Genomic DNA, 25,491 nt, shown 5'->3' with positions numbered 1-25,491 from the left:
GGATCAGGTTGTCAATTTCTGCAAAAACACCAGCCAGGATTTTGATAGGGATTGCAATGAATCTGTAGACTAATTTGGAGAATATTGCCAGTTTAACAATGTTAAGCCTTACAATCCAAGATTACTGAATGTCTTTCCATTTATTTGGGTCTTCAATTTCTTTCAAAAGTGTTTTATAGTTTTCAGTGTATAAATCTTGCACATCTTTTGATAAATTTGTTCCTAGGCATTTAAAAAAAATTTTTGATGCTATTACAAATGGAATTGTTTTCTTAATTTATTTTCCAGATTATTCATTGCTAGTGTATTGAAATACAATCGCTATTTATATTTTGATCTTGTATCCTGCAAACTTTCTGTAGGATACAGGTTTTGAGTGTGTATGTGTGTGTGTGGTTTCCATAGGATTTTTTTATATACAAGATCATGTCATCTGCAAACAGAGATAGTTTTACTTTTTCCTTTCTAATTTGGATTCATTTTATTTCTTTTAAACTTCCTGGTTGCCCTCCAGTACAATGTTGAAGAGAAGTGGCAAGAGTAGCATCTTTGCCTTGTTCCTGATCCTAGTTAGAAAGCTTTCAGCCTTTCACCATTAAGTATGATGTTAACTGTGGGTTTTTCATAGATACATTTCATCAATTTAAGGAAGTTCCCTTCTATTCCTAGTTTGTTGAGTGCTTTTATCATGAGAGGATGTTGGCTTTTTGTTAAATGCTTTTTCTATGTCTATTAAGACGATCATGTGTAGATTAATGTTTTTCATTAATATTGTGAAATTTGGGGCCATTATTTCTTCAAGTATTCTTTCTGCCCCTTTATCTCTATTCTCTCTTTCTGGAATTCCCATTATGCGCATGTTGGTATGCTTGATGGTGTGCCATAGGTCTCTGAGACTCTGTTCATTTTCCTTAATTCTTTTTCCTTTCTGTTCTTCACACTGGAAAATCTCCAATGGCCTATATTCAAGTTCACTGATTCTTTTTTCTGCCTGCTCAAATTTGTCACTGAGCCCCTCTGGTAAATTTTTTAGGTCAGTTATTGTATTTTTCAACTCTAGAATTTTTACTTGGCTTTTTATATAATTTTTCTTTATTGATATTCTATACTTGGTGAGACATTGATCTTATAGTTTCCTTTAGTTTTTAGATGGTTTCCTTTAGTTCTTTGAACATGTTTAAAATGCCTGATTTAAAGTCTTTGTCTAGTAAGTCTAAAATGTGAGCTTTCTCAAGCACTGGGTATGGGACATACTTTCCTGTTCCTTTGCATACCTTATAATTTTTTGTTGAAAACAAGATTCAGCCATTTTTCCTTAACAAACACTTACCAGATTGTTGCAAGCTTTTGGTTAATTTCTAGGGTTATGAAAACATTGATTTGGACATTTTTTGCCAGTGTTCTTACTGCTTTTGTGGAGGAGAAGATTTTCAGAGGCTCTTATTCCATCATTCCTCCTGACACCCCCACAGCACTTTGAATCATCCTTGTTATAGCACTTGCAACAAATGGTTATGTAGGACCTACTTTATTTCCCTGCTAGGCTGTGAGCTCCTAGGGGGAAAGGCTGTGTCTTAGTCACCTCCTTATCTTCCCCTTCCAGAACAAAGCTGGATGCTTGGTAAACAGCAGATTGAAGGAATGAGTGATTGAACCCCCAAAGAAGGTACCCATTGAGAAAAAGTTTGTGTGTTGTCTTGGGAGGCTATGGCTTTATCTCTTTTTCTCTTTTTGTTTTTTTTGTGAGGTGATCAGCCCTGTGCTAACATCTGCCAATCCTCCTCTTTTTTTGCCGAGGAAGACTGGCCCTGGGCTAACACTCATGCCCCTAACACTCATGCCCATCTTCCTCCACTTTATATGGGACGCCACCACAGCATGGCTTGCCAAGCAGTGCGTCAGTGCACGCTCAGGATCCAAACCAGCGAACCCCGGGCCGCCGCAGCGGAGCATGCACACTTAACCACTTGCACCACCGGCCGGCCCCACGGCTTTATTTCTTAATCCTAGAGAATCCTGGAAAAACTATTCTTGCATTTGTATCTAGACAGTTCTTGAGGTTTCCATCCCAATTGTGTCGCTTATTAATAGAGTGTCCTAAGGCACTTTTCATAATCATTTAGAGCCTCAGTTTCCTCACATATGCAATGTGGATAATAACACTTAAGATCACAACATTGTGATCCTAGTATGGCTTAGATGATCAGCCGAGATGACGTGTGTAAAGTGCGTGGCACAGTGCCAGGCAATCCCGCTCTTAATTATGAGAGTTTCTTCTTCTTGCCTTTTCCAGCTCCAGGGTGCCCTTTAATCATTTCCTGTTTAACGTGAGCAAGAGTTTGGCAAGCGCACCCACCAACAGCAACTGAGGGACAGTGGTGTCTTTAGCCCTCTGAGGGACAGTGGTGTCTTAACCCTCTGAGGGACAGTGGTGTCTTTAGCCCTCTGAGGGACAGTGGTGTCTTTAGCCCTCTGAGGGACAGTGGTGTCTTTAGCCCTCTGAGGGACAGTGGTGTCTTAACCCTCTGAGGGACAGTGGTATCTTTAGCCCTCTGAGGGACAGTGGTGTCTTTAGCCCTCTGAGGGACAGTGGTGTCTTAACCCTCTGAGGGACAGTGGTATCTTTAGCCCTCTGAGGGACAGTGGTGTCTTTAGCCCTCTGAGGGACAGTGGTGTCTTTAGCCCTCTGCTGCCTCGGCTTCCACAGAGGTCTTCCTTGGAATCCAGGCAGGCAGGACAACCCGAGTGCCCTCCACGGGGTCCACACACTGACAGAGCTGTGAACAGAAAACATCTGCTCCTTGTGGTGCTGGCCAGTGTGGGGACAGGGCTGCAAGCAGCTTTCCTGCAGCACAGGGGGTTTAAAGCTGGGAAGACAGGCAACCCCGGACTTATGTAGAAAGGGAAGCAACCCACAGACTCCTAGAAAGCAAAGCAGACAGGTCCTCAGACCTTCCAGGATGACGGTCCTGGGGAAGGAGGATGGGGGACAACTAATACTGGGATGTCTCTAATTTATTTACACTTCCTAGTATGGTTTTTCTCCAAAATAAAATAAAATAAAATAAAAAACAAAGCCTTAGTTTTTTCTTTTAAACTTTGAAGACAACTGATCTAATCTAAACCCCTTATTAGATGAAAATGCAGGTCAGAAAGATTCAGGGACCCACCCAACGCCAGACAGGAAGGCAGCAGCAGAGCTGGAACTCCAGGGTGGGTGTGGTTCTGACTGGGAGTCCAGGGTTCTGTCCACCTCACCTGCTGCTGCCCCATTAGGTCATCTCCCGCTGCAGCTGAAAACACACCTGAGCACGTGCCATCCTGAGTCATGTACATACTGCGTCTCCAAGAACAGTGTATGCGACCGCAGATGCCTGCACCTGCAGCGCTCGCTGCTAAATCCAGAATCAAGGGATGAGGTTCAAACACAGGCTCTGGTGTCGTCAGTTAACCTGTGTGAATCTCTGTTTCTTCATCTAAAAATGGGGCTCCAAATCCCCTTCCTGCTTCCCTCCTTTGGTTGTTCTAAGGATCACAGAAATAAAAGACATGAAAAAGGTATTTGATTCTAATATTCTTCAGTCCACATGTTCACCCATTTATTCCCTTAGTAACAGAATGCAGATGCTCGTGGCTTGCTTTGTTTTGGAGAATCACTAGCCCCAAACCTCCCATCAGAATCGAGGCCTCCCTGCTCCTCACGCTGAGCTGTCAAGGAGAGACTGTGTCAGTGGCTGGAATGTGTCACTCTGTCCCACACGTAGAGGATGCCATGTGGTGTGGGTGACTCCACCCAGGACAATTCCCTTTAGCTCCTGCTCGTATTTCCAAATGTGCACTGGACTCAGACACTTGAGTATCTAAAAGGCATCTGTATTTATTCCCTTCCAAGCTTGTTTATCTTCCCCATCTTAGCATATGACACCTTCACAGACCTTGGTGTCACTCTTCTGTCCTCGCATGCCTTCAAACCTCATATAGTTCACATAATAGAAACTGTAATTCTATCCTCAACATCCATGCTGTTCTCCCCAACCTGTGCCATTTGGGTAGGACTGACTGCACCCATACCTTAACTGGTCCAAGCCAACCATGATAATCACACCCCCTTACCCATGGTGATTGTTTCCAGTACCTCCTATCTAAGCTAACCAATTCACTGGCAATGGAGGTATAGTGGGGATATTAAGCCAACTATCTGATCCATTCTCCTGGCAACAGGGACTTGTTCAGAGATGGCACAATCAATTCAAGATCAAGATTTTCATTTTATGGTTGTTGGAAATGACGCTTGCTCCTCCTCCATGCAAATGGAGCCATCTTGCAACCATGTATGTATCTTGCTCTCGAAGATCTCTTGCAACCATCTATGAAGTCAGCATAAGGATAAATGGACACATAGAGGGTCAGGGAGAGATGGGGCAGGACTGAGAATTATAGAAAAATAAGGCTAGAACCCTGATCAAACCTTGCCTGAAGCCTACATCCATCACACTTTTCATTTGTGTAAGTCTGTAAGTTGCTCTTATTTTCTGAAGATAGTTAACATTGTGTTTTGTTTCCTGAAATCAAAAGCATCCAAACTAATAAACTTATTCAAACCATCAAACCATCAGCAAGTCCTGTCATATCTGTTTCTAAAACCATATGCCAGGTCTGTTCACTTCTCAGCACCACCACCCCCACCACCACCCTAGTTCGATGCAACAGCACCTCCAGCCTGAGCTGTTGTAACAGTCCCCACTTCACCTTCCTACCTCCACTGTTGGCCCCTCCAGTGTAGTCTCCACACAGCAGCCAGAGAGACCAGTGAAAAATGGAAATCAGATCTGGTTACTTTATTGATTAAAACCTTTCAAAAGCTTTTATTTGCTCTTAAAATAAAACCTAATCCCTCTTCTCCATCCACCCCCCGCCCCCAACTACAGTCCCGCTAGACATGGCCCCTGCAACTTCTATCGCTTCTCCTCGGCTCCGCCCGCTCCAGATCATGAATCTCTACATCCTTGAACAGCCAAGCCCTTTCCCACTGGCTGGTCCCTGGCCTGGAGAGCTTTTCCCCTGCTCTCACCCGACTGCCTTATTCTCATCCTTATTCTCAGTCAATTGTCGCCTCCTCAGAGACGTCTCTCTTGACTACCTCTCCCAGTCACTTCCCACCTTGTCCCTTGTTTATCTCCTCAGAGTGCTTATCACAGCTCGCAGTGGTCTATTTTATACACTTGTTTGTTGTCACTAGAAGGTGAGCTCCTCACGAGGACCTTGACTGTCTTATTTAAACTTCGTCTGACATAATCAGGCTCAATAAATATTTGTTGGATGAACACCCAAGAGCTGCTCAGCAACATGAAATCCCGTAGGGCGTGTTCCCAGAGTGCCACCCAGTGGTGAGTGAGGTCGGCGTGGAGGTCGGGGACTCCCACAGCCCCACGACGCACCTTGAAACGTTGGTCTGAATCATTTGGTAGGTGGGAGAGACCAAATGACACTCCCGTCGGCTGCTGGGAGGTGAAGGCCAGGCAGCAGGGCTGGTGGATCATGGTGCACTGATCTGGCCACACACACCACAGCCTCAGCAGCCTCGCTTCACTAGGGAGCTCGTTACAGATGCAGCACCTCGGGGCGGCCAAGCTCTACTGAACCAGAGATGGCACCTGACAAGATCCCAGGAGATTCGTGCGCACTGGATGGTTTGAGAAGCTGGGCTTTCTACACTGGACATGCCCTGCCTGCACTGACCCCCGAGAATCTCTGGGCCCGGAGTCAGGAGCCAGGATGCCTGACTGTCAGCAGGATGGGGAACCTCATCACGTCTTAGTCCCTCCACTACTTACCAAACTTGACCCTGTTATCTTGTAAATGAAATCATGGCGACACAACGAAAAGCCTGGGCTGAGTGTGCCTGCTGGTCTGTGATCTTTGGGCTTTTGGGAATTAGTAAGAGAAAGATGAGGGCAAGCCATAGGACAAGATGCGGTGAGTAAACAAGGAATGGACTTCTAGAGAGAAATGTGTGTGCAGATATGTGTGTGTATATATATATATATATATACATATTATATATTCATATCAAAGAGCAAAGAATGGCCCTCAGAGATGACTCAGAGAAAATTTCAGCTAAATCACTCTTCACAAAATGGAAGTGTCCGTACCTCACGCCTGTTAGAATGGCTATAATCACCAAGACAAAAAACAACAAATGTTGGAGAGGATGTGGAGAAACAGGAACCCTCATACACAGCTGGTGGGAATGCAAACTGGTGCAGCCTCTATGGAAAATGGTATGGAGATTCCTCAAAGAATTAAAATAGAGATGCCCTATGACCCAGCCATCCCACTACTGGGAATCTATCCAACGAACCTGAAATCAACAATCCAGAGAGGCTTATGCACCCCTATGTTCATTGCAGCATTATTCACCATAGCCAAGATGTGGAAGCAACCTAAGTGTCCCTCGACTGATGAATGGATAAAGAAGATGTGGTGCATATATACCATGGAATACTACTCAGCCATAAAAAAAGACAAAATCGTCCCATTTGCAACAACATGGATGGGCCTGGAGGGTATTATGTTAAGTGAAATAAGCCAGAAAGAGAAAGACAAACACAGTATGATCTCACTCAGATGTGTGATATAAACCAACACATGGACAGAGAAAACTGTACTGTGGTTACCAGGGGCAGTGGGGGTGGGAGGTGGGCACAAGGGGTGAAGGGAGACATGTATATGGTGATGGACAAACAAAAATGTACAACCAAAAATTTCACAATGTTATAAACTATTAAAACATCAATTAAAAAAAAACAGGAAAAAAAAAAAAGGAAGTTCCGTTAACACAGACCCCACCAAAATCAGTGATTCCTAATCCTGGCTGCACAGTAGAATCACGTGGGAGCTTTCCACAGCCCCAAGACCAGCTGGCCCTTCAGACCAATGACATCTGAGGCTCTGTGGGAGGGACCCAACAGTGCTGGTCTGCAAAGCCCCGCTGTGCTTCTCAAGCTGCAAGGTGCGCACAGAGCACCTGGGGGGTTGTGAAAGCACGTGTGGTCAGCCCGTCTGGGGTGAGGCCTGAGAGTCGACATTTCTAACCAGCACCCAGGTGAGGCTGATGCTCCTGGTCCAGGGACCACTTTGAATCACCAGACCCCAAATGACTCAAACGTGCAGACAAGTTTGAGAACTATGCTGTTGAGGATGTTGTGGGGAATAAATGAGGCAGCAGATGTGACGCATGTCGCATATAATTGTCACTCATCATAATTCCCCCATACATCCCTTTCTTGAGTGACTAATAAAAATAATCAGAGAATAGCAAGGAATAGCTGATAAGATCCCCAACGGAGGGAATCTAATATTTATTGAACACCCACTACATGCCGTGTGCTGTAAAATATGCCACCCCAATGAGTCCATTTTGGTGGGAGTGGAACAAATTCTGAGAGGAGAAACTTGCTCAAACTTGGCCACGCATTGCATAAACGGCAAATCCTGGATTCCTGCCCAGGTCTTTCCAACACCCAGACCTAATGCTTTCCAACTCCACGCTGCCTCTCACCTAGAAGAGCCAAGGACGTGCACGTGTCTTGACAGCTGCGGAGGGAGGGCAGCTGGCCCGACGGCCTGCGGGGAGACAATGGAGCCACTGTGGCAGCAGCTGGACGGCGGAGGGAAGAACAGGTGTGGGTGTCTGGGCCAGGGAACAGCTTAAGACGGGAGCGGCACGATACCTCAACCAAGAGGGAGGGAAGGTTTAGGGATTATGATTTTGGCTTTCATCCAGGGCTTTTCCAGCACTCATCACCGTAGGCACCTTACCATCACCAAGCACCCTTTACTGCGCATCTGCTGGGCCGTGGCTGCTTCTCCGGGCATGGTGCCAGGAACGCCCTCCTGTCCTGTACCCGCCTACAGTGTGTTCCCACATGTAATGTCAGCATAAGGTGCTCACCCTACTGTCCAGATGAACGATCCAGGTCAGAAATTCAGGGACTGCCCGTAATTCTCACGATTAGACAGGGGCAAAACCCGGACCCGGACGTCCTCACCAAATCCTCTGCGCAGGAGGACTTGGGGGTTTACATCTGGCTGGGCTTCCAGCAGCTGTTCTGCAGGCAGAGAAAAGGGGCACTCTAGACTAGGGCCGCCTGGGAGTCCTCTGGCCCATGGGCGTGCAATCCTGTTCCCTTCAAGGAGAGATGTGGAATCACATCATCATTTGTGGTAGAAAACAGCTAGACATCAGGCTTCTGTACCAAGAGCAGAAAAGAAAGCTCTTCGGAGACCCCGCAGGAATCAGTAACTTACCCATAAGGCCTTGCCGGGGAGCTCCCTGGCTCTGCAGGAAGACACCTCCGGGGCTGGAGGCCCAGGATGAATTTATCATTGAGTTAGCACTGCCACCTTGTAGTGGAAGCTAAGTACTGCGGCATCCTAACCTGCCAGGTATTTATGCAGATCAGATCTTTGCTTTGTTTTCCTCCTTTTCTCTTTATTTAGCTTATATGACAGGGCAGATAGTGATAATATTTATTGAGATACGGAAGATAATATGAGAGGTATTTTGGTGGGAGGGAGAGTGAGCTTATATTTGAGTAAATTGAACTAGGAGTGCCTCTAACAGGGAAAACAGCAAAAATCCTATCAATTTCATGACAAGGAGAATGATACAAATAAATTAGGCCTACTACCTTGCCGCAGAATTTATTTCTCTATGTGGAAAACTTGAAAACTCCTCTTACTTTTCATAGAGAATATAGACATGGTTTAGGCTATAATTAGTTTATGTTTCCTTTTTTGCTAATCAACCAGGCACACAGTCCCTCTCTCCCCAGGAAAATTGTCCAGTGGGGATCCTGGGAGGAGGCCAGGGACTGCACATTCCTTTAGCTCAGAGACAACTTGCTACTCTATTTGTGACTTTAATTCAGGTCCATTTGTCAATAGGCAGAGCCATCTTACCCAGCAAGAAGATGGGGTGGGATGGGGGATATAGTTCTACCTTATATTTCTTTGCTAAAGATCTTAAATAAACTCTGAAATCAATAGATCTTAGAATGGTAGGTGATCTTGGAAAACAAATTTTGTGTCTTTTAAATTGGGCTTCATGCAATCCTGGGGTTCTGCAGAAGTGGCACTGGGTACTCTGCCGGGGGGGCAGTGGCACCAGCCGGGCTCCCCATCCCCTCTGCTGTCATTTGTTTTAAACAACGAGCTTTGCTGTAACATTGTATTGGTCTGCTAAGGCTGCTGTAACAAAATACCACAGGCTGGGGGGCTCAAACAACAGACATTGATTGTCTCATAGTTCTGGAGGCAGAAGTCCAAGATCAAGAGTTGGTGTCTGGTGTTGGTGTCTGGTGACAGCTCTGCCCTTGGCTTGCAGACAGCCACCTTCTCGCTGTGTCCTCGCACGGCCTTTCCTTTGTGTGTATGAGCAGGGGAGAGAGGGGGAGAGAACACTTTCGTATCTCTTCTTATAAGGACGATAATACTGTCAGATCAGGGCCCCACCCTATGACCTCATTTAAGCTTAATCACTTCTGTAAAGGCTCTATCTGCAAATATAGTCACTTTGAGGGTTAGCGCTTCAACAGATTAATTTTGAGGGGACACAAACATTCCATGCATAACAAACATCTTGTTTGAAAAAGACTTAGACTTATAGTTTGAAAGCCCTCTGCCCTGTCAGAGCCCCTCAGATGGAGAAGATGGAGAGAATGGGCCAGAGAGGACTCGTGACTCACCCAGGGCCCCCCGTGAGGGGGTGGCAGGGCTGGATGGGGCCCTCCTCCTCTGGAGGTTACATTTGAAATATGATGGTGGCATTTAGGTTTTTCAAAGTCAGGGGGACAATTCTGTTGAAACACACAATTAAACCGAGTCCACACTGAAACACAGGGGGCATGTTTAATTTATCTAGAATGAGGAAAAAGGCTTTAGTTTTGAGGTAAAGACTTGCCGAGATTGTAAAGGAAACTTCTGGGTACTCTTGCTCACTCTTGTCGCTGTGCCTGATTCCACTTACTCAGGCACAGCTGTACCCTAGTCTCTGCTTTGGACTCCTCAGCAGGGTGAGCACCTGGTTTACGCTCACAGATGCGGGAGGAGACCAAGAGGCCGTGGGCTTTCCCGAGGGAAGTGGAAAGGGTCTTGGCCCCTCGTCCCGTCAGCGCAGGGTCTGACATGATATTACTGAATGAACAGGTGAGCAAGAGCTACGTGACAGAGTCGGGGGACCGGGGTCAAAAGGACACAGACTCACAAGTGAGGAAGCGATGGCTCGAGGCGGCCTTTCCTGGCTCCTGGCACTTGCCTGGCCCTGGTTGTCGGCCCAACTCCTGGAGGCCTCCTCTGAATGCTGTGGGGCCTGGAGCACAGGCAGGGCCTGAGGCGAGGTGGGCGTCCCCAGGCCCCAGTGAGGACGCCCTGAGGCTGCTTCCACTCTTCTGTCCTGGTCTTGGGCTCGGACTTCCCCTCCCCAGCATGTGGCCTCAGTTCTCCTGGCATGCAGAGACTTGGGGAGAGTGTGGTGGCCCCAGTGATGGGTGGTGTGGGCAGGGGAACCATGCTGGCGAGTCCCCCAAAGCCCATTGTGTCGGTGTGTGTGGCGGCAGGGAACCATCCCTTCTGGGCAGCATTAGGGCCACACGAGTGAATGGAGGAAGGAGACCCCAGGGTGCCGGAGACGGGCTAGAGGTTGCTCACCAAGAGCCTGAGAGGGGCAGAAGGGTGAGGGGGGTGGGGAGGGACCGTCGCCAAATTCAGAGGGACAGAAGGGGCCAGGAAAGGCAGAAGCAGTTTCTTCCTCACACGTGTTCCTTGTAGGAAATCAGCAGACAGAGTGAGGGCTGCGGATCCACCGGACCGCGCAGAGCCAGCCAGGCCAGAGGTTCTGGGGCGGCGGGTGCTGGGCACCATCCAGGGACGGCGGCTCTGACCCCGCTCCCTGCCCAGTGACTGTGCCGAGGGCCTGCAGGGAGGTGGGCCTCAGATGGGACTCAGCCACCTCCGTTGTCCCTGTGGCCCCCAGAGGTGGCTGAGCTGCTTCCGGGAGGCGGGCGGGTGCTGGAGGTTGTGGAAAGGAGGGCAGAGGGGAGGCCTGCACAGGGTCCACAGGCAACTCGAGATCCTGAAAGGGCTTTGGGACATGGCAAAGGTGACAAGGCTCCCTACACCCATTCTGTGAGTGAGACGCGGGGTGTGGGGGACTTGGGGCTTCTGAACAAACGGCTTCAGGCGGGGCCCTGGCCATTCCCCACAGGGTGCTGCTCCAGCCCCTCCTGTCTCCTGCCCACCCAGTCCAGCGGGGCGATGCCGAGCCCACCGTCCCCTCCTCCAGACAGACTTGGGGATGCAGGACTTGAGCCTACGGTGTGCTTGACTGTGCCCCTGACCTGCCTTCCTCCCCCTCTCCTCGGAGCACAGGCGGGGCCTGTGTCTTTGGGGACACTGTTTGGGGACACTGGCCTCCCCTGCTGGGTGTTGTCAGCCAACTCTTATCTCCCGCCCCTTCTCTCCCTGAGTCTGGAGATCGTCTCCCTTCTCTCCTCACTGTCCTCCCTCGTCCTCCTCAGGGCCTTAGTGTCTCTGGTGGTGGAGTGAAGGGCGAGTCCCCAGGGAAGACAATTAAGGATCCACGGGCTATGGGGGCAGGGTCAGCACCTCTGGGCCCCGGACTCCATTGCCATCCTGCCCCTACTCAGCCTGTGTGTGAGCCCGGCCCCCACTCCAGGGCCCAAGACAAGGACCCATGTGGGCGCTGGGGTGAGGCAGAGGGGCCTCTTGTCTCCACAGCGCCCGGCACAGGGCCCTGTCTAGGAAATGGCACTGTGGGAAGGCTGCCTCCCCTCCCCACCCCACCTGGTTCTGCAAAATGACTGAATGGCCTCTGCTTTGTGCAGGCTTCTTGTGAGTTATATGTTCACAAGGCCTGATTTTCTGCATCTGCAAAACTGCGAGGCAGGTCCTGGTGCACAGGGGCCCCAGATGCTGTTCTCATGACCACTCCACTCCCCACCCCCAGAGACTTGTCTCTGCCCCCGTCAGTCCACGGAACCAAGCTTTTGTCCTTCCTGCCTCCTCAGTGCATCGGGCAGCTCCCTTCCATCATCAGACCTTCTGCAGAGCCCTCGATCACTCTGCCAACCATCTCCATTTCCCTCTAGGGCAATGGATCCCACCGAGGTCTGTGCACCTGCCACACCTTGTCCCCGAAGAGCTGACTTGGAGGGAAGTGCAGACGTACATCCAGGGATGGGGACCCAGCATCAGTATCACAAACCCAGATGCCCACAGGTTCTGCAAGAGCAATGAGCTGCAGCTGATGGGAGGTGACACGCCCTGGGCAAAGGGCAGAGGCATGCTGAACTCACAAACCGTCCCCGTGGAGGAGGGCAGGCCAGTGGGACCTCATCCTTGGACATCTGGAGGTTTAAATAAGTTGTTCTGATTTTTTAATGTCGGCAACTAAGCAACATGCAGCCAGCTGTCTTCGGCTGGTGGCTTCTGGTGGCTAACACAGAGAGCACTTAACATGCCAGGTAACGTTCCGGTCCTCTCTGCACAGTCAAGTCACCATTACTGTCATCACGTCTCACAAGCTGGGAGACAGATGCAGAGCAGAGTAGGGCACTGGCACCAGATCACAATTTAATAAGTGGCATTTGAACAAGTAAACCCAGGGCTTTCACCCCTTTCTACGTCAGACACTGAGTCCTAACAGCTCTGTCTTAATGAGCAGCTTCTGTGTGCGTGGTGAGTGCACGTTATCTTGTTCAAGCCCCACAACAGCCCTGTGGAGTCCATGTTAACATCCTTACTTAGGGGTCAGAGATAGTGACCTTCCAAGATCTCTCAGCCTGTGTGGAAGGCTCTGACCAACACTCAGGCCTGTCTGCTCCAAAGTCCCAGCTCCTTCTGTGCAGCTTGGTCTCTCTGAATCCCCTGTGTCCAGCCTGGGGCCAGGCCCACCAGGGCCATCAGAGACGGTGGGTGAGTGTCTGGAGCTTGGCTTCGGAGGCTGCTGGGCAGGACTCCTGGGGGAGCCTCCCGGCGTGGGGCTTGGGGAGGGTGGCAGGACTGGGCCTGGGACTGAGCAGCCCCAGGGAGAGGCTCACTGGGCTCGATCCCGCTCACTTTTCTGTGGCGAAAGGCACTGCCAGATTCCCTTGTGGAGCATCTCACTGCCCAGGGCATAGTTGACAGCATTGATCGTGGGCACCGTCTTGGCAATGAGGGCAGGTACCTGTTGTGACAGAAAAGTCCAGGAGAGAAGCTTCAGAGCCTCTGCTCCTCTCCCTGGTCCCAACTGGTGACCCCTGCCTCCCCCACCCGCCCCACAGCCACCAGTCTCTTGTCCTTGGCTGGATTCTGCAGGCTTGGAGCTTTCTCTGAGCAGTTGGCAGATGCGTGGGAACGCCCCCCTCCCGGGCACCAGTCTCAGCCCCTCGTCCCAGAGTGCACTGTTCACCATCTGGCTGTCCCTCCCTGTCATCTCACATGAGGCCTCGCAGTGTCCAGCCGCAGCCCCGCGTGGCCGGGTGACCAGCAAACACGCAGTGTGGTGAAGATTCAAAGGAAAAGCAAAAGAGAGACTATCGCGGAGGCCATAAGCCAGAAAGAGAGACAGGGCGAAACAGAGACACAAAGACGGGGAGGGGTCTCGCTTGGGTACTGGAGGCGTCTATACCATCCGCAGCTTGGGGGAGAGGGCGGTCGCATCTGCGATGGCGGCGTAAAGATACAGGAGGGCATAGGGGCCCCAGCAGAGCAGCAGCGTCCTGGCTGGCAGCGTGGTGTTCACCTGGGGAGAAATGGTCACAGGAGGGAGGCATCGACGTGCTCCAGGTGGCCGGCAGCCCCACGAGGCCCCGGGATCCTGTCGGCACTAGGCAGGGCTGCGGGCAGATGCTGAGCCTGCGGAGGACCTTGGGACCAGATGAATCTCTCTTCTACTTAAGATGCGTGACCCTAAGCCTCTCATTTAAGCTCACTTGACCTCAGTAGCCTTGTCTGTAAGATGGCCTGATAAGACCTGACTTGCCTGGAGGCAGGGACTGGGGGCGGAGAACGAGCTTCCTTCCTGGTCGGGCTGCTTTTGAGAACTCCTGGGCTCCGTGAGTGTGGCCGTGTGCAGGAGGGTCCCCTGGCTGAGCCGCCCTCACACCTCAGTCCCAGACCCAGCTCGTCATCAGCAGCTACAGCCACCTGGCCGGACAACCTGTCCTGGGTTCAAAGGGGCCGCTTTCCGCCCTGCGAGATACAACCAGGCCGTGCGGTGCCACCTGGGGCCGCGGGGGGCGCACGACTGGCCCTCTAATTGCGCAGTGGAAGCTGCACGTTCCTGCTCCCCATATACACGCAGATGCTCAAGTTTAGACGCTGGGAATCAGTGCCTGTGTTCTCGTTGACCACGCCTCCCTTTAACAAAGAAGGTGATTTAAGTTGGAAGAGGATACTTTTTTTTCATGGAGTTTTGACTTTTAAAATATATTGACTGGGAGACATTTTTTTCTCTTGAATTGTCCCTCAATCAAAAAAAAAAAGGTGCTGTGCGGGCCCGTGGCTTAGTGGTTAAGTGCCCGCACTCCGCTGCTGGCGGCCCGGGTTGGCACCCAGGGCGTGCACCCACGCACCGCTTCTCCCGGCCATGCTGAGGCTGCGTCCCACATACAGCAACTAGAAGGATGTGCAACTATGACATACAACTATCCACTGGGGCTTTGGGGGAGAAAAAGGAGGAGGATTGGCAATAGACGTTAGCTCAGAGCCGGTCTTCCTCAGCAAAAAGAGGAGGATTAGCACGGATGTTAGCTCAGGGCTGATCTTCCTCACACACACAAAAAAAAAGGTGCTTAGCACAGAGGGAGGGCCTCCTGGTCGGAGGAGAACTGACCCCCTCTGCGGAGAGGCCGTGTGGCCTCCTAGGGGAACCACTCAGCTTGCAGCCTGGGTCCCTGGGCTGCACAGCGGCCTCTGCTGATGCTGCCAGAACTGATGGTTCCAAGTCGACCCGGAAAAGGGAGAAAATCCTTGTGGCAGCCGTGTCTCCTGGCTGATTGAGCCTCCGATGAATAAGGTGACTTGGAGCACCCAGGCGGGGCAGCGCGGGGGACACCCGGGAGGCAGTGATGAGCAGGGGAGCGCCCAGCCAGGGTCCAGGGATGCGATCTGGTCCTGGCACAGCCTCACCCTCCTTCTGTGACTCAGGGGAACCTGGGAGTCCAGCTAAAATCGATTTGTACAGTCCTTCTCCAATTCTCAGGGGAAAAAAGGTGGCAGGTTAAATGTCTCAACAAAGAGTGTTTCTTATAGGCATTATGATTAACCACTTGGGTCCTGGTGGGCCGGACTTCAGTTTGGATCCAAGTGGTCTATTTCTAGTTGTGTGGCTTTTGGTGAGTTGCATAGCGAATCCCTTTCAGCCTCCATTTTCTAGTTGTAACACTGGGATAACCTTCCTTCCTCAGAGAGCAGTTGTGAAGACGTCATAACATAATGCACAGAATGTAATATTTATATATTTTTTGAATCTTTGATACTTGTTATGACTCATCTGCTAGAGATTGTCCAGGCAACAAAGTTAAAAGAAACTGGTGACGGGAACATATGAATGCAGAAGTTCAGAACTGGCTGGGGCTTATTCTGAGGTGTCGTTTCTCTCAGACAAATGTAGCTGCAGGTGTGATTTCATGTTGTGGGTCACAGCCTGTGCCTGTGATTAAATTAAACATCCCAGAGCAATTTAAAAGCATGTAGTGTTGGGCCAGCCCGGTGGCATAGTGGTTAAGTTCATGTGCCTTGCTCTGGCGGCCTGGGGTTCACAGTTTCAGATCCCAGGCACGGACTTAACACACTGCTCATCAAGCCATGCTGTGGCGGCATCCCACATATAAAGTAAAGGAAGATGGGCACGGATGTTAGCCCAGGGCCAATCATCCTCAGCAAAAAGAGGAGGATTGGCAATAAATGTTAGCTCAGGGTTAATCTTCCTCACCAAAAAAAAAAAAAAAAAGGCCTGTAATTTCGTGCCAACCCTCAAATCCTTGGGAAGCAGTAAATGGAACAGCGTGGATGGTGGCCGGCAGGGGGCCCTGGCTCTCCAGGTTGCGGGGTGTGGGTAAGTCTGAGCAGTCCTTGATCTTTCCTCCTGGGTCTTGGCAATTCCCAGCAGAGAGGAGGGTGTGTTCCTGCCCTGACACCCAATGCTATACGGTAAGTGGATTTTCTCCTGATCGTTGAAGACACAGAAAACCCCTGATTGCTGTCTGTCACTTTGTTCACGTTCCCTGGTGGCCCTGAGGGGGACAGAGATCTCTCCTGCTCTGGGAGTTGGCCCTTACCTGGAGATGGCCAGTCTTCCCGAGCTTCTGCTCCATGAGCCGATAGGATGTGACTGTGATGAGTAGGGGCAGGAGGAAGTTGAAAAAGGCCATAGTGAAGAGGAAGCTGGTGAAGTTTCTGCAGGTGGAGGGGGAGAGGAGCAAGGATCATCCCTCAGGGATCATCAGCTGCCCTTGAACATCCATCAGACTTTGGTCTAGACGGGCAGATGGGGGAAGTGCTCCTATCAGACAAGTGCTCAGAATGTGGTCACTCCCGGGGTCCAGCGGGAGCCGAGGAGCCACCAGGTCCTCCTAGAACTTGCCTGTAGGGGCAGGGGCCGGATGAGGGAGAGTCCTCCTTCACCTGGCTGCGGGGCAGTTCAGGTGCTCAGCCCTGCTCTCTGTGTGTGCCCCTGGCATGGAGAACGGGACACTTCAGCTTGGGAAACATGTTTACCAAATGGAGGAGATGTCAGTGGACCGAGAGGAAGGATCACTCAAGGAGTGTTCTAGGCACAGCGATTGGAAAGGGCCTGCAGATGAATAAAAAAGGCTGGACATTGTGTCACTGAAGAAATCATTGAAGGGACCACAGAAGAGCCTGGGTCATGACCAGGTGGTAGTCATGGGGAGGTGGGGGGGGGCTGCCCAGGAGCAGGTGAGAGTCACAGGGAGGAGATTCCCATTCCGTGCAGCAGAGACCATGTCACCTTGGCACTGTCCTCTATGGAGAGGTAGGAGGAAGGACTGGACACCGGCTGGGGCACTATCTGCAGGGAATGCCCTGGATGGACACTTGGTCCAGACCCAGTGTTCTCACGCGGGTTTCACCTGGGAAGCCTCTCATCAGGGCAGATGCTTCATGAGTAAACACGAGAAAACATGTAAAGCAGATGAATGCAACATGGCTCTAGTGGAAGCAAGAGGGAGGCTGAACCGTGTGACCACCCCTCCCCCAAGGCAGCCCCTAATGGGTCTCCCTGAGCCCTGGTCTCCCCAGAGCCATGTGGATGGGGCAATTCCAGGCACGTGCTCCGTGATGGTGGGGGCCATCATGCATTCAATCCTGTCTCTCTAGGGCTTGGCCCAAGGGTTGGCTCACAGCAGATGCTCAGGGAATTCAGAGAACTGAACTCCATGCCAAGAAGGCCTCTCCCAATGCAAAGACCTTAACATTCTTTGAATCTGTTGAACCAAGGATATGGCTCCTTCTAGAAATTGATAAAGTCAGAGCTGGGACAGCTGGCTGTGCTGAAGATGGCAAAGGGGTCACAGGGCTCAGTGACTGTTATAACTGACACAGGCCAATGGCTCACTGGATAATGCCCCATCCTGGGCACAATTCTATGCCCCGATCTGCATAATGTTGCCATCACTTGGGCTTTCCCCAGTCCTGCTGTCAAGTGGGCATCAGGACTAAGGAGTCGAGACTGTCGGGCAAGTGTTGACATTTCCCCATTTGGATTCTCAGCTGTGAATGTGTTGTCAGAAGAGCTCAAAGCCAAGAATCCCATGAAAAGGAGCCTGCAAGCTGCTCCTCCCACCTCACCTGTCCCCCTTGGAGTAGTCCAGGGTGCAGCATGTCCCCAGTGGCTCATAGTCATAGTGGCCCCAGCCCAGGAGGGGCATTGCTGCCCAGAAGGCAGAAGACAGCCACACAAAGAACACCAAGAAGATGGCCGTGTTCCACGCCAGTCGGCTGCCTGCATGGACAAAGGAGGAGGGTGGTTGACAGGAAGAGATAGTTTGGCAGAGTGGAAAAGAATGGACGTCATGGTCACATGAATGTCCCTAAATCCTGGCTCTGATGCTTAATGGCTTAGCGCCTCAGGCAAGTGAAGAGTTTCTCTGAGCCTCAGTCTTCTCCTCCACAGAATGGGAATGACAGTCCCTTCCTCAGAGGATTGTTATGAAGAATAAAAGAGATAAGGGACGCTGAAGGTCTCCTAGGAGACACTCTGTACCATCTTCTTCAGAGGACAGAGAGAAGGAGGGGGTGGCAAAGAGACGGGTGTGTTTCCCAAGCCAAGTTAGGGAAGAAGCCTGGGCAGAGGTTCAGGTGAGGGTCGTGGGGAGGAAGGCAGAAGTCTGGTCTCACCGCCATCCTTAGCTCTTGCTCAGAAGCAGGCCACTGCCTCCGCTTCCACTGCCTGATGCCCCTCAGAGAACTCCGAACTTAGGGGTTGGGGCCCCACCGCAGTGCCAGTGGCAGAGGCTGGGTTCCGGCAGCATCTTCTGGTGTGAGCAGTCCCACTGAGCTGACCTCCTCCACAGTCCCTCCGCCTGTGCCCCTCACAGCCTCATCCAGCCCTTCCCATCCAGTGGTTCCTAGATCTGGCTTCAGAATGCCTTTCCCAGGTGCCTCCTCTGTCTATGGGTTATCTGTCTTGTTCCTTTGCAGACAAGACCCCAGGGCAGAGGACAGGACTCCAGGGGGGTGTGATCAGCAAAGAAGAGCAGGTCTATGACCCCCTTCATCCCAACACTTGGCTTCCCTTGACACAGCCCCAGGTGGAGTTTGCCTGGATGTGTCCCCGCTGTGGATTGAATGTTTATGTCCCCCTAAAATTTATATGTTGAAGCCTTAATCCCCATAAGATGGTATTCAGAGGTGGGGCCTTTGGGAGGTAATTAGGTCATGAGGGTGGAGCCCCCATGATGGGATTAGTGCCCTTATAAGAAAAGACATGAGAGAGGGGATCTCGCTCTCTTCCATGTGAGGGTACAGTGAGAAGGCAGCCGTCTGCAAGCCAGCAAGAGGGCTCTCACCAGAATGTGAATCTGCCAGCACCTTCATCTTGGACTTCCAGCTTCCAGAACTGAGAAATAAACGTCTGTTGTTTAAGCTGCCCAGCTGTGGTATTTTGTTATGGCGGCCTGAGCAGACTAAGACCACCCCCCAACTGTGGGCACAATAATTAATATCCACCTTGACCCGTGTGTCATATCAGCTTTTTCGGCTTTGGAAACAGATGACCACAGTGGCCTGCCCAAGGTCGCCTGGTAGTGGAGTGATGAGCTCAGACCCCTCCCCTTCCTTGTTTTCCTACCCCTCCAGCACAGAAGGGGCCCTGATCTGAGGCCCCTGGAACAGGGATCAACCGCTCCATATTAAGGCAGAGAAGCCCGTTGCTGTCTGAGAAGGTGTGTGTATGTGTGTGCGTGCACGTGTGTGCGTGCACGTGTGTGTGTGATGGTCCGAGGGAGCTCTGGCGGCAGGGCTGGAATAGGAAGGTGGGAGAGGAGCTCCATGGTCAGGTGGGGCAGGGTAGGAGTTAGGGTAGGAGAAGAACAAAGGCCAGATTTTTGGCCTGGACGGAGGCATGTGGCTTCGCCAAGGGCAGGGGGCTGTGTGTGTCTGTGGCAAGGGCAGATCTGTGATTCCAGGGGGTGATGTCAGGGCTTGAGGCCGTGCTGGCCATGGACCACACAGTAGCCTCCGTCCCAGGCACATCCACAGCTCTGGACTCGGAGCCCAGGAGACAAAGGGAGAGACCACCTCCGCAGGCAGCCAGGCCATGCCCACTCCCAGCTCTGCCCTACGAGCTGTGTGACCCTGGGCAAGCTACCTAACTTCTCTGAGCCTCTGCTTCCCAGTCTGCAAGCTGGGGGTTTGCCGTGAGGGTTGGCTGAGCCACGGCTCCCCAAAGTATGTTTGCACACCTCTGGCGGTGAGTGGAATTCTAGAGGGTTTATGAGTGAATGTGTTTATTCTTTTCATGTATATTAAAATTATAAAAACATTAAAGTTGTGATTTCACAGATGTTATTTAGAATGAGACTAAAGCAGGTGTTTAAATGTTTAAAAGTGTGTTATTTTTAAGAAAAAAATATCAAGTAAATAGCAGAGCAGTTGGTACACTGATATGGCCAATTCAGAAGATGGTATTTGACAATACAGCTTGGAAAATCTGGAGCTAGGTTAGTTTTCATGAAGCCCCAGCATAGCAGAAGCCCTGTGGAAGTGTGAGGTACAGGGGCACCTGCCTAGCTACATACACACACACACACACCCCCCACCTCTCTGACTCCCAAAGTGCCTGTCTTCAAGGGCATTTTCTGTATCCATGATCTCATCTGATTTTCAAAATAAAACTGTGATGTTGGTTACAAAAATCATCTTGCAGAGGAGACTAAGGTTCAGAGAAGACCCCTGACTTGCCTGAGACTCCAGTGAAGGTACAGGCAGCCTTTCCAGCACGTGCCTCAACACCTTTCCTGTACTCTCCCTCCTTCCCCGAATGCCCACACCCTACATTCATGCACCCTCACACCCACCCACACTCCCCTGAACTGGGAAACACCAAGCAGACCTTTGGCCTGATCACCCTCCTCATGTGGCTGTCCTTCCACTCTGGGACCCAAAGACAAGACGTACGCGTGCAGTAGTGGTGATAGCGCCCCCAGGCGATTGCCGCGCTGCTGCAGAGGCTGGCCAGCGCCGTCACAAAGCCCTGGAAGCCGTGGGCCTGGCAGCCTTCGGAGCCATAGGGCCAGCGCCTGTGGAGACACTGGGCACCAGTGAGCCCGCCCTGGGTCCCTGCCCTCCCCCACCTGCAGCGGGGAGGGTACCTTCCTGCACGTGGGCCCAGCTCCTCAGAAGAGAGCTTTGTTATCTGCTTTTCCTCTGAGGGAACTGAGGCCTTAGAGAGCAAGTCATGAGCGGGAAGGGGTGAGCCCGGGGCACACTCTCAGGCGCAGGGTCTTTCACTGACCTCGGCTGGACCAGAGGGTCTCTGTGTGATCAGATGCCTCCATCACAGGAAATGGGACACCCCAGCTGGGAGGAGAGCCCATGCCTTTATTCTATAGATGGGGAAACTGAGGCTCAGAGAGGAAAATGTACTGAGCCAAGGTCACAGCAGATGATGGCAAAGAGGGTAGACCCCAGGCCTCCCAACTCTCAGCCCATGGGCCAAGCAAAGGTGGAAGCTTCAGTTGCCCCCTCCCCCACCCTGGGCAGGGGCAGCAGGATATCAGGGTTAAGGAATCCTCATTGATTCAGGCCCCACGGACTAGTCAGCCCTGAACATCCACAGCCAGGTGGGCTCCAGCCTCCATCTGTAGTGCCCGAAAACAGAACAGGAATGTTCCGTCCGCTTAAGAAAACCATCCCGGAAACACCTTCGGAGGCCATATTGGCACACCCTGGTTTGTACATGTGGAGGTCTGAGACACTTTTCAAAATCCTATTTGCTTTCACAAACACTCAGTTAGGGCTTTCTAGGTGCCAAGCATCATTTTGAGTTATTTACAAGTAATAACAAGCTTTCAACCACCACATAAGATAGGAAATAAGATCCAGTTTACTGAAGAAGCTAAGGGATGGAAATAACGAAGCCTGAATTCAAACCCAGGGCCCTGGTTTCAGGGCCTGTGCTCTTAATCCCTACAGTCAGCCAGCTCTGTGGGCCAGGTCCGAGCAATTGCTGTGTTCCAGAAATTGGCTGCGGTTCTTCAGGGATGGTCTGGAATTCTGATTTAGCCTAGTTCAGCCTGCTCACCGTCTCTGCTATAAGTTTCTATAGTTGGGAAGAACGCCCCTGGCCTGGCTGCTCGATGCCCAGAGGTCAGACCCCAGGCAGGGTCCCGGGGCTCGGGGACTGGGGAGGGGCGGGTACCGGAGGAGGCTGGAGGTGGCTGCGACGAGAGCATTCAGGCTGAGCCCACTGTCCGCCAGAGCCAAGCTCAGTACCAGCAGGTGGCTGGGGGTCCGCAGCTCTGGGCTCTTGCAGAAGGAGAGGATGGTCAGGCTATTGAGGCTGAGACCGGCGAGAGCTGAAAGGAAGGGTGGGGGCTGGCATCGGGGCTGGAGAGGCCTGCCCGGGTCAGAGCCAGGGGCCTCAGTGCCTCCTCTTCAGGCTCACCACCCTCCCAGTGCAGCTCGTGGACCACCTACGAGGTGGGCTGGCCCTCAGATACCGAAAGCCACAGACGCATACCCTGCCCTCTACCAGCTCAGTGTGATGGGAATACAGAAGAGGAGGAAAACCAGTGAAGCGCAGCCCGGTTCACTCCAGAGCCATCACATTCAGGGAGGGCTCCAGGCACCGTCACTTGCCGGGCACATGCTGAGCACGTTCCGCGGCTCCTCCCATGCATCTTCACTGGGTACTGCCCTCCCCATCCACAGCTGGGAAACCGAGGCTCAGAGACGCCAGCCAACTTGCCCTAAGTACACAGCTGGTAAGTGGCAGAGCTGGGACTCGAACTCAGGTCTTTCAAATTCCAAAATGCCTTCTCCAAGGGCTGTGGAGCAGCATCAGGGCGAGCCTCGGTGGGGAGGAGCCAGGTCAGAGCTGGGAGCCGCCCTGGCCCCCAGCAGTGAGCTGAGCTGGAGGGGCGTCTCCGGGGGCAGACAGGCCGACCTTCAGTTTCAGCTCCGTCACTCACTTGCTGCTCCTCATGCTCCTGAACCCTGACTTCAAAACTATGAGAGTGTACAAGGAGGACAGGGTGTGGAAGAGCGTTCTAGAAAAAGGGAATGGCATAAAGTGGTCATGTTTCCATGTTTGAGGACCTAGAGGGGTGCTAGGTTGTGGGGCTCACAGAAGAGGAAGAGGGGCTGGGCCACCAGACAGTGGTGTCCCGGGCTCCAGGACCAGCCTGGTGGCTGCTGCTCCCTCTCCACTGCCAGCTCTCGTTGGGTGAGAAAATGTGCTGGTTATTTTTCTGGATCTGCTTTGAACAGGGCTGCATTCCCCATCCATCTAGTCTTGGTGGCCCAGCTCCAGTGGCTACAGTCCCAGCTCTGGCCTCAGTGAGCCTCTTGGGGATTCTGAGTTGAGGCAGGTACCTCACGGACCCAGGTAGCCCCTGGTGGAAATGCTTAGGGCGGAGGGAATGGGGATGGTGGGGGTCATGTGGGGCTAGGGAGGATGGGAGTGAATGACCTTAAATCCCAGTGTCTGTCTAGGCCAGCACTTCACACCCGTGTTCCCATCTAACCTTCACCACCACCCACTGGAATGTCAGGGAGCTGAGGGTCAGAGAGCTTGAGTGACTTGGTGACAGTCACACAGAGAGCAGGTGGCAGAGCTGTCTGTCTCCAGAGCCTACCAGGGGCCTGATCTTATACAAGATTCTTAGCAGGATTTCCAGGGAGTGGATTAAACTTTCTCCTGGCTGGATGGACATGAAAAGGCCTGAACCTGGGATCTTGGTCATGCCCTGCGGAGACGTCTGCCTCTCAAAGTCCCTCCCTCCCTGACCCTTGCCTGGCTTCTCTCTCGGCTCCCAGCCTGCAGGCTGCATCCCACAGGTGCAGCCATCAGAAGCCCCCAGAGGTCCAGGCACAGGAGTAGGGTTTGGGGACCTCTCCTTGCCAGCTCCACGGCTGCAGCCTGGGTTCTGGGAGCCCACTGGGTCCCCGCTCCACCCCAGGTCCTGCCTGGCTCACCTTCTACCAGCAGCACCGTCCCCACAGCCAGCACCTCCAGCTCCCCAAAGCCGGGGGGCAGGGACCCGGACTCTGCCATTCTCAGCCTTCCTCCCTGCCGCCCAGCTTTTCTCTGGCTCCCCAAGGCCAGGACCCTCCCTTTTAAGGGGCCATTCCACGTGCTAGCACATGCAGGTGATTATGCTAGACTGCGGGCTGCTTCTTGCTGCTCCCCCACTCCTCAATCGTGCTTTTGGCCCAAGCAGAAGGAACCCATTCACCAGCTGGACAGTGCAGCCTTTGTGAAATCAGAATGGAGCCCTGTCTCCTTCATTTCAGCCCCATCAGGCAGGATTAAGGCCCCAGATTCTGAATGGTGTGTGGCTGAGAGCCGAGTTAGAAAAGAGTTGTGTAACCAAGGGAGGGTGGGAGCAAAAGGAGGGATCTGAGCTGCAGCTGGGCCTGAGAAACCGCGAGGGGCCGGGCCCGGCCATGTGTGTGGGTGCCGACAAGCTGGGCACCTGTGTTTGTGTGTGTGCGTGAGTGTGTATTCATGTGTGTGTCCACACACTCACATGTGTCCTCACAAGTGATGGGGGAAGGATGATGGTTGGGAAGTCCTCTGCTGTCATAGAAAGAACCCCGACTGGGACTGGAGACTGAGGTTCTGGTTCTGAATCTGCCACTAACAAGCTACGTGCCCTGGGGTGGGACCACTGGGGTCTTTTCAGGTTACTCCTTTGCAATGTAAGCATCTTCTTTCGTGGCCTGTTTAAGTCTTGGTTAGGAGAATACATCATGGGTATGGCCTCCAGGGCTGTGTTCCTGACTCCATAGGGCACGTAAGCTACACAAGCATACAAGTCTCCCAGGGCACTGGCTTGGGACAACGGGCTGCTATCTTTTTGTCAGTGGCCCCAAGATCCACTACAAGCTTTGGCTCCTACAAAGGAGGTCCTGGTAAAGTTACGCACTGGCTTGTGGTGAATTTACATCAGGAAACACTAATCTAGAGCACCTCAACTCACTCTCAGATAAAGAAACCACGGCCCGGAGCACTGTTGGCAGTATGGCTAATGTTTATTAATGCTCACTAGGGGCCAGCACTGTGCTGACCCACCTCAGGACGACTCCTGCGACTCCATCGATTAGACACCGTCATCCTTTCCATTCCACCTGGGGAAACTGAGGCTCAGAGAAGCGGCCTGAGATCACGCGGGGATTCATGAATGGAGCTGGAACAGAAGCCCGGTCTCCTATCCCCTGGGCTCCTGCTCAAGCAGCTCATTCTATTCTTTCTATTCCGTAAATGTCCATTTCCCACGCCTTTCCTTGTAAATGTCCATTTCCCACGCCTTTCCTCTTGCTGGTCCCCGCTTGTATCCCAAGCAGCCCTCAGGGCTGAGCTGATGGTCCACATCCTCCTGGAAGCCTTCCTTGATAACCCACTTACCCCTTTCCCAATTTCTATCTTGTATTACTGGTTAATACACATGTCGGGGTTTTTTTTCATGCCTGCAATATCCCAAAATACTTGCAGGGAGAAGAGAAAGCAGGACGGGGCCGGGAATCAAGGGTAGAGTTCAGTGAGGCAGAAGAGAGAAGGGAAGGCATCCCCAACAGAAGGAGGAGAAGGCAGAGATGTGGAAAGGGCAGGGCTGGCCTTTGGTTTGTGGAGGAGGAGGTGGGGGGAAGCACTGAGCAAATCACACTGGCTAGATGGAAAGAGAGGAAGGCACGGGGACCAACATTTCCTGGAAGCCAATATAGTCAAAACAGGCCTGG

The 25,491-nt window shown here is 52.0% G+C and overlaps 1 protein-coding gene across 3 annotated transcripts; it reads right to left on the bottom strand.

The window, feature by feature from the left end:
• Positions 1–13,117: 13,117 nt before the first annotated feature.
• Positions 13,118–23,806, bottom strand: RGR (retinal G protein coupled receptor). Of its 3 annotated transcripts, XM_014789048.2 has the most exons (8): positions 23,728–23,806; positions 21,950–22,106; position 21,536; positions 20,707–20,839; positions 17,878–18,031; positions 16,347–16,464; positions 13,694–13,807; positions 13,118–13,249 (listed from the first exon to the last, which is right to left on the bottom strand). In XM_014789048.2, the coding sequence occupies exons 1-8, from the start codon at positions 23,804–23,806 to the stop codon at positions 13,118–13,120; spliced, it is 888 nt and encodes a 295-aa protein (XP_014644534.1). The 3 variants fall into 3 exon arrangements, with proteins under 3 accessions (XP_014644534.1, XP_087289067.1, XP_087289068.1); XM_087432941.1 differs by lacking the exon at position 21,536 and having other exon boundaries at positions 20,707–20,828; XM_087432942.1 differs by lacking the exons at positions 13,694–13,807; position 21,536 and having other exon boundaries at positions 20,707–20,828.
• Positions 23,807–25,491: the final 1,685 nt, after the last annotated feature.

Source organism: Ceratotherium simum, chromosome 6 (genome assembly GCF_057802395.1).
Source record: "Ceratotherium simum simum isolate JZ-2026a chromosome 6, ASM5780239v1, whole genome shotgun sequence".
NCBI lineage: Eukaryota > Metazoa > Chordata > Mammalia > Perissodactyla > Rhinocerotidae > Ceratotherium > Ceratotherium simum.
This window is presented reverse-complemented; position numbering and strand designations above follow the sequence as displayed.

What these genes read in the sequence shown, in the direction of transcription:
- RGR (XM_014789048.2), bottom strand. Translation starts at nt 23,806, where the DNA reads ATGGCAGAGTCCGGGTCCCTGCCCCCCGGCTTTGGGGAGCTGGAGGTG. An exon ending in GACGGTGCTGCTGGTAGAAG is followed by an intron (nt 22,107 to 23,727) that starts GTGAGCCAGGCA and finishes CCTTCCTTTCAG; the next exon opens with CTCTCGCCGGTCTCAGCCTC. An exon ending in GACTACTCCAAGGGGGACAG is followed by an intron (nt 16,465 to 17,877) that starts GTGAGGTGGGAG and finishes CTCCACCTGCAG; the next exon opens with AAACTTCACCAGCTTCCTCT.